Source organism: Dunckerocampus dactyliophorus, chromosome 9, assembly GCF_027744805.1.
Source record: "Dunckerocampus dactyliophorus isolate RoL2022-P2 chromosome 9, RoL_Ddac_1.1, whole genome shotgun sequence".
NCBI lineage: Eukaryota > Metazoa > Chordata > Actinopteri > Syngnathiformes > Syngnathidae > Dunckerocampus > Dunckerocampus dactyliophorus.
The window spans coordinates 3,917,636-3,929,053 of NC_072827.1; the positions used below are offsets into that span (position 1 = coordinate 3,917,636).

Sequence of the window (11,418 nt, forward strand, 5' to 3'; positions counted from 1 at the left end):
GATGACAATAATAATAATAATAACAATTTGTGTCAAATTAAAGCACAAGATTAAGACCCACGAATCAGTGAAAACGGTTCCGCTAAAAAACACTTTTGAGTTGAGAATGAGTGCTGTACAAACGACACCAGGAGCCGCATGAGGAATCTTTTTTCTACTGATGTCTTTATGGGTGTGTTGAGTTTGAAATAAACTAGTGCGGTTGCTTTGGTCATGTGTGAACGTTAGCGTCCACACAAGCGGACCGAGACCACTGAACAAGTGCAACATATAAGATTCTTCACCCTACCTGCCTCCTCTTGGTGTGTCACTGTTCATTTCATGGTGTGTTTGAGGGCTCATGAACTACATGAGTGGATGAATAGATACTAAAAATTACAATATTAATAAATACATTTCACATTATACTTCACTTTGATTACCGTAAAGCACCGTGTATAAACCGCACTTTTTTCCACTGGTGAGAAGCAAAAAATCGGGGTGCGATTTATACACGATGACAGGTCTGTGACCAGACAGAAATTGACGAGAAGCCCATTTTAGAAAAGCCGTCTGTGGGTCAGACAGTTGCTTTGACTCTAGCGCCCTCTGCTGTACAGTTGCTGAAAGTGCAATTCCTCTATCTGACTGCTGTGTGTCTGTATTTTCACACAATGAAAAGATCTCTATATACACTGAAGCTAACCTAAGCTTCCATTAAAACATTGCAGATGGTTTCAAATACAATACAACGTTGGAGTTTATTCAAATTCACACTGAAGCAATGCAATAAAATAATAATAGAGAAAAAGAGAAGCAGTGAAAGACATCAAAACATCTCTGAAAATTGCAAATTTCTTTATTTGGATGTTTTATTATTATTATTATTATTATTATTATTATTATTATTATTAATCTGTACTTAGCCATAATATTAAAGATCTAGATGCTGAAGTTCAGATTTCTCCCTTATTCTTCTTCTTGAAATTGCTTAGTACCTTTACGCATGTTGATTTGAGATGAAAGAATTGGCAAGCATTTATGAATAAAAAAAATTTTTTCCCCGCCGTGAGCCTGAAAATGGGGGTGCGGTTAATACACGGGTGCGGTTTATACACGGTGCTTTACGGTACATTTCGGTTTACTTCATTTTGTTCCAATGTGGAGGCTTCCTGTTACAAAACACAACTAAAGCACACCCAAAGCTGAACCAAAACACAACCACAAGCAGAAGCACAACCAAAGTGGATCCAACACAGAACCAGGGGAGCACCACAGAAACCATCAAGATCAAAGAAGAGAATCAAAGCAGAACCAGAACAAACTTGGCGTGTTTGTCTGATGTACTTTGCAGATCTCTGACAACTGATTGGGTGTCTCCAGCATGCTCCTCGTCTTGGTCGTCACGGCTGCCTTCAGCCTGCTGCCAGGTAACCACACCCAACTTTGAAGTTATGTCCTTTCAGTCCTCTGGACACACCCCCTAACTGGGCATGTCTCCTGGTCCGCAGGTGGGACAGCTCAGTACTCTGAGCAGTTTGACTTCAGCGCATGCTCAATCACGGTCCTGGGACAGACATTCACCACAGCATACGTGAGTCACACAGCAGCAGCATCCAAACATCCGGTTTCCATGGCAGCGGACTCGCTATATTAAAAAAATATTTCTCTTCATTTTGGTTTTGTCAAAAAGTCCCACACATTGCCAGCTTGTCAAGTGCATGCTAGAGCAACGGGTGGCGCTATAACCGCTAACTTTAAGAGTGGTAAAGGCACAATAAGAACATTTGGGAATAAGGAGAATCAAACAGTGACGTGACTTAAATCAGTCCTGAGCACCACGCTGACAAAACACAAACCAACAACAAAAACGAATAATGTGATCTTGCTATGTCATTAGAAATGTTGCTCTAATGTTTTCCCATCCAGGTGAACATCTCTAGTGGAACCGTTGATGTCTGTTTTGACGACTACAACGGTGACGTCTGTTTGAGATTTTCTATTACCTTAGCAAGGACGGCAAGCAGTTCCACCAGAAACGGAAACCAGAATCCAGGGTCTGTTTACCACCAGAACATACCATCGCTGACAGGACGCTCCACCTGCCTTTCCACGCTGAACATTCTTAGTCAATCAGGGACAACCATTGTAAGTGTTTCATCAACAAGCATGTCACTTCCTTTGTGTCCCCTTACTTTTTCTGTTTACACTTTCACAGTATAATCTTCACTTCCGCGCATTTGGTGAGCAAGGAGTGCTGCAAGCTGCCACACAAGGAAGTGGACTGGTGAGTACATCTCAATGCTGGGAAACGCCCAGGCCAGCACACCTTTGTGACAGTCACGCTGTGTGCAGGACCTCACAGTTCTCCTCAACGGGGAAGAGATCAGACAAGTCACATCGCCGTCCTCGAAGATCTTCACGGAAATCAGCGGCTGCCAACACAAAGGTCAGACCTGTTCTTGATGTGTTAGCTCCTGCATGGTGTGCGCCTAGCTCACATAGTCTTTGTGTTGTTTACAGGGAAATATTTCTTTCCTGACACGAGCGGCTGCGACTTGGAAGGCAGCTTTGTAAATTGTTCTTCGTCATCAGAGCTCACTGCACTTCCCCAGCCAAATATGAAGTAAATATTTCCATCTGTGTTCACTGTGCAACCTGTCATCACTTGTGTAGCGCTAACTAACAGGAGCGACTCTTCTAGCTGTGTGAGAGACATCAAGGTGTGCACAGTGACCGCCTCCAACGTGGTTTCCTTTGACGCCAACTACTCTGTCTCGGTGGACGACCGCTGTGCCTACACACTCTTCTCGGAATCAAATGTGCAGGTGGTGGGTGTGTTCAAGGAACGCCGTCGTAAAGACGTCATGTTCTTGGACCACGTGATCATCCACCTGACAGATTTGGACAATATCATTCAACTGGGACCAGCAGATCGAGTGAAGGTGACAGGCTGATGACAAGAAAATGAATGATGAAATGACGTGTTCAAAAGTCTCCAGTCAGTGTGCTTATGTCGCTTTCCTGCTACCATGCAGATCAATGACACCGAGCTGAACTTGATGGTTTCAGAGGAGACACATGGCGGCGTGGAGTTCCGCAAGAACGACACCGGTGTCACCGCTGTCATGTCGTACGGCGCCAACTACACCACATCGGTTTTCTTTAATGGCAACACCGCCCAGGTCGACATGACATATGTGTGGATGTTAGCAGGTTTGTCTTCTTTACAAACGATGTTCATTCACTATGAACAGACCGAGGACTCCATGGTATGACACCAAGTGTGCAGCATTATCTCTTTTTTGAGGATGGGGGCTGAAGGGACAGTAGGTTCAAAGCCACCTGCAACTGGTAGTCTGTTTCCTAACTAGTATCCAGGTACCTTGAAAAGGCATCAAATCTCCCTGATTCATGGTCTGGTTGTACACATACAGTATATACATACAGTAGACAAAGAGTAAAAACTGACTTTCCCTTTGGGTATTATGAGGAGCAACATAAAAAAATATTTGTTTGTAGACTATGAGACTATTAGCATCCAATGCTAATACAAGAGAAAAAACTAATTACCAAATGATTTGCAAATGCTAATGCTGTTCCTAGCTCCAGCAACAATCCAAATCAAGACAAGAATGGCAGTAACGTCTGCTTTAAAATGGGTTTCAAATGAGAAATCCGTGTTTTGAAACTTCATTGCTGGTCTTCCTGTCAGAGAACTTTCCTGTTTCCCGCGACACCCCCGAGGGTTTGTGCGGCAACTCCAGCTTGACTTTAAGTGATGTGAAGTCGTCGTTTTTCAGCTCCGAGGGGTGAGACCCGGTCACTACTTAAGCGTCCTACTGAGTGCCGCTTCATCATTTTCTACTTTGTGTGCTTTTATGAACCAACCTCCACTGGTCGTCACCCCCCCTAGCTGTGAGATGCAGTACAGCGAGCCAGCAGATGAGTCCATCAACTGCACGGCAGTGACTGAACAGTGAGCAGAAACACTCCACAACACAAGGAGCTCCCCTTTGGTCTTGACTTGGACTCTATTCTTCCATTTCCACTGCAGATGTCAGGTCCTGAACAACGGTGACTTCACCGACTGTCATGCTGACATCGACCCAAAGGCGTACATCAGCGCCTGCAACCACACACTGTGTCATTATCCAGATGTGGATGGCCTCAGATGTGAGTTTTTGGAGGCCTACGTTCATGCCTGCAGCCTAAAGAACCACACGTTGGATGGTTGGAGAACAGAGGCCAAGTGCTGTAAGACCGTCTTACTTCCTATAAAATGACCCACTTGTGTCTTTGCGTGTCTGTGAATGAATTAGAATACCATAGACGCGCCCATATGTGTTCAAGATCCACTCCTCGCCTGAAAGGACAGTTGCAATGTTGGCCACTAGATGGAAACAAACAAATGAACAATATTAGTGCTTCTTCTGGTCACCAAAACCTGGGACTATGTTGTTATTGTACTGTTTGTTGGCTTTCAGGTGCATACAGGTCCCTTTAGTTTCTGTAGTGGCGATGAAGGCAGGCTATTATCTGTCCGCCAAACAATGGACAGCAGTGTCTCTTGCCTTCCAAAAGCGTACGACTGTGACCAGTGAAGGAATACAGTCATTCCTCGCTATATCGCGGTTCGATTATTGCAGTTTTTCAGAAATGAATGAAAGAATAAATGATGGTCTTTTATTAGTCAAAACATATTGAAACAAAAGTGAGATGTAGTATTGTGGTCACTAGGTGGCCGTAATGACACAAAACATTGAGACATTAGCTTACATGACACCACCTTAACGCTGCATGACATCATGAAGTCAGTTCCGGCATGATCCACATGATAGAGTGGAAAAAAAGTTAGCCAACTGGTTAGCTTGCTAGCTAGCGGCCGTCTTGGGTCCCTTCAGCATAACAGTTGCAATGTGATGTAGACAATGAAAAATAGGAGTGCAAAGGTGACTATAGGGGTGTTATTTTATGTCCACAGGGCTCTAATAAGGTTAAAAACCGAAAGACATAAACAGTTTTTTTATGCTCTACCTGCAAAAATATTGTATTTATTAACATTGAATCCTATATCGAGGAAATTTATTTATCGCAGTTGGGTCTGGAACCAATTAACCGCTATAAACGAGGGACGACTGAAAAGGAGGACGTGACGCTTTACAACGAAACCACAATAAAATATGACAAGATAGAAAGTTGACATCTGTAAATTACTTCTTCTGCTTCCTGCGCCTGTTTGCCTTCTAGCCGACCCTCAAACCTTCTGTCAGGACACTCGCTGTGTGGATCATGAATTCTGTGCCGATGGCGTCAACGGTGGAGTCAGCTGTTTCTGTCGGGCCATTTTTGCCTCCAATCAGACTTTAGGTAAGGTTATTTGGGGTGCCCAGGGGCCGGGCTCACACTGAATGCTGAAGTCTGGTCTTGTTGGATCCCGCTGCTCAGATGTGCTCCCGGTCTGCGGGGAGAACTTGGCCTCTGTCACCCTGGTGGGTTGTCTCCTGGAGGAGCGGGGCGTGGACTACAGGCAAATTCACCTCAACAATGACTCGTGCACTGGCCAGGTGAACGATTCCAACCACATGGTGACCTTCAGCTTCGGCAGTCAAGATCCCTGCGGCCTCCTGGTGATGGTGTGTGCTCCTACCCCTCCACCAACACGAGCACAGGCATCACAGCTATTCAACATGTGACCTGTTGACTTGTACAGGCCAACGCCAGCCATGTGCTCTACAAGAACACACTGGTCAATGCCTCGGGTGTCCCTGAACCGTTCCAAATGGAGCTGTCCTGCTTCCAGAGCCAACCGGAGCTCATGAGCATGACCTTCCAGATGCAAGACAAGTGAGTTGAAGCCAGAGTGATCTTTACAAAGCATGTGATAACTTTTCACCATGGAGGCAGCACAGTGAGGTACAGGCGGGCCTCAGGACCCCCGACTCCCATCCACCACTCTGCCAATGTGTCCTTGAGCAAGGCATGAAACCAGAGGCATTTCTCCCTATACAGTACATGACCGAAGCGGATGCTTAGCTACCCTGCAGCCTCTGGGGTACCACAAACACTGACATCATCAGTCCTTCACTAGGGCCCCCAATCCGAATTATGCTTTGTCCAGAACCGCGACTGTGCTGAACCCTGATTGCTCCTGATGTCATCATTAGTTGACTCAGGTATGAAAGCTCTTTACAGTTTATATTATGATTGCTTAAGCCCAATTTTAGTAACAGGGCCTTCTTTTTTCAAAACACTACACACAATTACCATAACCACACACCCAAATGGCAGAACACCTCAGATCCTTTATGGACAGAATTTCTAGACGCAGCCAGGGTGTTGAGGGGATCCAGTTTAATAGCTTGAGCAATGGGTCTTCGTTTTTTGCGGATGATGTGGTCCTCCTGGCTTCGTCGGGCCATGATCTTCAGCTCTCACCGGATTGGTTCGCAGTGTGAAGCGTGCGGGATGAGAATCAGCACCTCCAAGTCCAAGTCCATGGTTCTCGGACGGAAAAGGGTGGAGTGCCATCTCCAGGCATGTACGTTGGGGTGTTGTTCACAAGTGAAAGAAGGATGGATCGCAAGACCGACAGGCAAATTGGTATTGGTACAGCATCTTCAGTGAAACAGACTCTGCATTAGTCTATTGAAGAGGGAGCTGAGCCAAAAGGATCTATGTCCCTACCCTCACCTGTGGTCATGAGCTTCAGGACAAGATGGCGGGTACAAGCGGCCGAATTGAGCTTTGGTGGCTGGGCTCTCCTTTAGAGATAAGGTGACAAGCTCCGTCATCCAGGAGGAGCTTGGAGTAGAATCGCTGCTCCTCCGCATTGAGAGACGCCAGGTAAGGTGGCTCGGGCATCTGGTCAGGATGCCTCCCAGATGCCTCCCTTGGGAGGTTCAGGGCACGTCTGACTGGCGGGATTCTATTACTTGTAGAACTATAGAGTATGAGTATTACTGTTTGAACTAGTCACACTTGGACACTGATAAACATAAAATACCTTTAGCACTTCTACTTCCCAATGATTAGAATGTATAAACAAAGTACTATAAGTATAAACAAAGTACAAGGAGGAAGTACAATTACACAGTCCATTCACCAGACACCACACAATACCAGCATTGCAGACTGAAGAAAATAGAGCATGGCCTCCATCTATTCCTCTCACTCATCAGATGAAGTTACCTGCTGCTTTTTATAGTGCTTATACACCTGACTGGTCCTTCGACAAAGAAGCAATCAGTGTTTACACCCCTGATGGCTGTGTTGAACCAATGGTGTGCTTATTTCTCAGTCAGTGCTTTAGCATTTCAAAGACGTGACTTGATGATACATTCCTGTGTGTAATGCTAGTGTTTTGCAAATCACTGCAAGAGTGAGGTTTACAATCAGGGCCAGTTCTTGGCATGCACATATGTGGGAGGTTTTTTTTTGTGTGTTTTGTTGATAGTATGGGTTGTTATCTGCATGTCCAGCCCTCAACCTGAAGAAGTGGACTGCACTTTGTCACGCCTCTACCCTGAGACCTGGCCGACTTGGGTGTCCCACCTGAGGACTTGGCTCCTGCTGGTATAGCGCTGAGGGTCACTGAGGCACGCAAGCCCTCTGACCACAATTAGGTAGCAATTCAGGGGGGGGAAGTAAAAAATAAAAATGAAAAGTAAAATAAAACATCCTACATCAAGATTTTACCAACCAACAACATAACATTAATCTTAACTGGATGTGCTAACCGCCAAATGTGTGAACCTAACAAAGACTTACAACGTGCTTATAGTTGTGCAAATCTGGGCTGATGTTTTGCTCCTCGGGTGTAAAGTTTTGCTAATAGCATAATACTTTTCATTCTTCTGTGTACGAAATCTAAAAAGCTGTAAGCCCCTAGAGGGCATACAAGTGAAAGCCCACTGGCAGTGAGAACTGGTTGCAGGCCGCATTCCTCGTAGACTTATCAATATACAAAATGTGTTGTGGTGTTGTGTTACAGTTCAGTGGTGCAGCAGATGGTGTCTGGGTCTTGGAACTACACGCTGAACATGACCGCCTACATGGACTCAGCACACAAACATCCGGTGCGGCCTAACATGGCCATCCAGCTGAACCAGAGCATCTATGTGGAGATGATAACGGAGGGCTTGGACGGCAACCTGGTCTCCTTGTTGACCAACTCCTGCTGGGCCACCAGTGGGCCATCGCCCGATGAGGGTCTGAGATACGACCTGATCTCTGATGGGTAAGAAGCTCACGTCAATGCTATTCTTACTTTTCCAGTCACAAGTTCAAAGTTTTTAGTGAGCTCTGAGACTGAAGCAGGAGATCAGGGCATCAAACTTTTGTGTTTGTGTTTGTGAGCAGCTGTTCCCAGTCTAGCCATCTGGTCAAGGTGGGAAATAACGGACAGAGAACATCAAGCGACTTCCGCTTCCAGATGTTCCACTTTGTTAAAAGCGCCTATGAAATCTACCTGCACTGCCAAGTTGAACTGTGTCCCAACCAGAACGGAGACTGCCAGCCGGTATGCCCGCTTCCCAAATCAACCTATAGATTCTGGGAGAATGTCTTCAGTGTGAGAGACATCCATGATCAATGTAATTTTGTCTTGTACTTTGTCTCAGAGTTGTGGTGGTTCTACGAAGAGAAGACGACGCAGGTCTGCCAGGTCTGAATATGTTGATGAAAGCCCCGCCCTCATCAGCATGTCCTGGACCAATCGGGTAAAACACACCTCTACTGCTGACATGTGACCAATGAGGTGCAATCGCCTGATAGTTGTTCTGCTTATCTTCTCAGGATGTTTCCGTGGCGACTTAAAGAGGGTGAACCTTCAGAGTGACTCCAGACACACTCCTGATGGGAAAGTCTTTTACAAGTTCAGTTAGCTTAGCTACGACTGTGCACTTGCTAATACTGTATGTTGTTGTAGCATGGTGTTGGGACGTACACTTTCTATTTGTAGAAAAAAGACTCTGCTAATAAATCCTTGCAAGAGTTCACATTAAAAACAAATGATGATCAAATCAACTCAACCTGATTCTTCCTTTTCAGAAAACAGATGAACTTAACCAGTTTTGGTTTGGTTTGGTTTAATTTTATTTGAACATGCATGCGAGTTACAATGGACTATACCACATGATTCATTTTTCAAGTTAGATATGGTAATACCAAAGAATAGTAAAGATTGTGGACTGATTTTTCATCTAGAACAAATTTTGCTTTATTCAATATTGCAGTATTTCTCGCTACTTTGTGTTGTATATTTTTATGTGAGATTTCCAGGTCATTTTTTTCATCTATTATGATCCCCAGAAATGTTTGATCATTCACCCTTTCAATGTTCACTCCGTCTATTTGTACTTGGTCGTTCGTGTCCTTCCTGCTATTACCAAATAGCACTATTTTAATTTTACTTGAATTCAAGGATAACTTGTTTCAAACCTGTCTTTAATATGACCATTTCATCCTTAACCTTTTTAATGAGTTCATGTGCGCTTTCCCTACAACAAAAGGCAGTGGTATCATCCGCAAATAATACCAGCTCTAAGTCTTTCGTCACTTTACAAATGTCATTGATCCCAATATGGATCCCTGGGGTACTCCACACGTGATATTTAAACTTACAGATGTATATTCTCCTAGCTTTACAAATTGCTTCCTGTTTTCTAGGTAGCTTTTAACCCAATTCAAGACTAATCCTCTGATTCCGTACCTTTCTCATTTTGTTTGAATACTGCATCATGAATACTGCAGCTGCACACTTTCTGCAGTCTATAGCAGTAGTAATTTCCTCCCTGATTTCAACCAGCGCCATAGAAGTTGAAATGTTAGCTCTGTATCCGTATTGACTACCTGCTAGTAATTCATTCTTATTAATACATTTGTCCAACCTGTTATTCAATAGGTTCTCCATAAAGGTTCTCCGTAAATTGATGTTTATCTCCATTTGTGAAAATGGAACCACTTTAGCTGTTTTCATTTTGTTGGGAAATGTTACAGTCTGAAATGATAAGTTACTAATATATGTTAACGCTTCGACAATCTCATTGATGACCCTTTTTATTGTTTCCATTTAGATTCCATTACAATCAGTTGATGTTTTTGCCTTACAATTTTTAGCAATGTCAGTGATTTTCTTTTTAGTTACAACAGTGAGAAACATGGAATTGAGATTCCTGTCTAGGGTTTCATTCCATTCGTCCATTGTCCAGAATTTTGGAATGTCTTCTTCCAGTTTAGGTCCAATATTTACTAAATAATTGCTGAACATTTCAAGTAGCTCATTCATGTCATCCTTATTAGTCTTTCCAACCATAAAATAATCTGCTTTCTTCGTGCTGTTCCTTGAAACACTATTTAAACTGCTCTAATCTTATTTTTATTCTTGTCAAGTACATGACTGTAATATTCCCTCTTACACACTCTCAAGATAGTTGTCAGCTTATTTTTATAAGTCTTATACTTTTGTTCTGCTTCTTCAGTCTGTTGAATGATGAATGTCCTGTATAATGTTTTCTTCTTCTTACAGGCGTTTTTTAGTCCTTTTGTCATCCATGGCTGCTTGTTTTTCTTTTGCTTCTTGGACTTTTCTTGCCAGGGACAGTTCTTATGGTAGAGCTCCATGTAAGTACCAAGGAAGCTGTCATATGCTTCATCCACATCTGTTGCACTGTAGACCCTCTCCCAACGTTGTTCTTCAAGATCTTTCCTGAAAGCGTTAACGCTTTCTTTTAGCGTTGACCACCTGCCTTTTATTCTAATGTTCATTGTAAATAATAAACACTGGAAGATGGTCGCTGATGTCGTCGATTAGCAGGCCACTGGTTGTGTTACTATCAAAGTCATCGGTGTATATGTTATCAATGATATTCATTTGAAATCCAACACGTAGCCCTTCCAACACTACAAGTATCATTCCTTTACCGCTAAAACTCACTGAACAAGCATCCTCATCCAGCAGTACTTTTTCACCTCTCCAATAAGCATCAAAGTCTTTCCTTTCATAGCGACATCATCCATGTCCACCCTCTACATGCACACCCACGTTTCATTAGGTGCTGTTTTAGAACTTTAAGAGGTTAAGTCTGAGCAAAACACCAACCGGAGACTTGTTCTTGCACCACACATGTTCTGAAATCATCTTACAAAAGAACATAGAACACATACCGTGAAAAGAAGCGTTTACATTTCTAATCACTTTTAAGACTAGAATGTTATTGTCATGACACTTGCACAAGTACGCGATAACAAAAAGTTGCTTAGCATCCACTCCAGTGTATTGTACTGTATATAATATTTATATACAGTAAGTATGGGCAAAAATGAATAGATACTGTGTCGGAGTTCTATCGAGTAGTGTACAAAGTCACATACAGTACAGTACATTAAAGACAAATTGTGCACATATTATATGCATGCTTATAAATATTGAGACCAAAT

The 11,418-nt window shown here is 43.4% G+C and overlaps 1 protein-coding gene across 1 annotated transcript; it reads left to right on the plus strand.

Moving 5' to 3' along the window:
* Nucleotides 1-1,363: 1,363 nt before the first annotated feature.
* On the plus strand, nucleotides 1,364-8,920 carry LOC129187263 (alpha-tectorin-like). The gene is made up of 18 exons (XM_054786291.1): nucleotides 1,364-1,409; nucleotides 1,491-1,573; nucleotides 1,909-2,127; nucleotides 2,198-2,266; nucleotides 2,335-2,428; nucleotides 2,503-2,544; nucleotides 2,656-2,924; nucleotides 3,018-3,195; nucleotides 3,695-3,791; nucleotides 3,896-3,958; nucleotides 4,037-4,236; nucleotides 5,230-5,349; nucleotides 5,428-5,615; nucleotides 5,693-5,826; nucleotides 7,973-8,218; nucleotides 8,341-8,500; nucleotides 8,601-8,699; nucleotides 8,776-8,920. Exons 1-18 carry the CDS (start codon nucleotides 1,364-1,366, stop codon nucleotides 8,794-8,796), a joined length of 2,328 nt encoding a protein of 775 aa, XP_054642266.1. The 3' UTR covers nucleotides 8,797-8,920.
* Nucleotides 8,921-11,418: the final 2,498 nt, after the last annotated feature.

Coding starts and splice junctions, on each gene's coding strand:
- LOC129187263 (XM_054786291.1), top strand. CDS start 1,364: ATGCTCCTCGTCTTGGTCGTCACGGCTGCCTTCAGCCTGCTGCCAG. Junction 1,574..1,908: donor AGACATTCACCACAGCATAC/GTGAGTCACACA, acceptor TTTCCCATCCAG/GTGAACATCTCTAGTGGAAC. Junction 2,128..2,197: donor GTCAATCAGGGACAACCATT/GTAAGTGTTTCA, acceptor ACACTTTCACAG/TATAATCTTCACTTCCGCGC.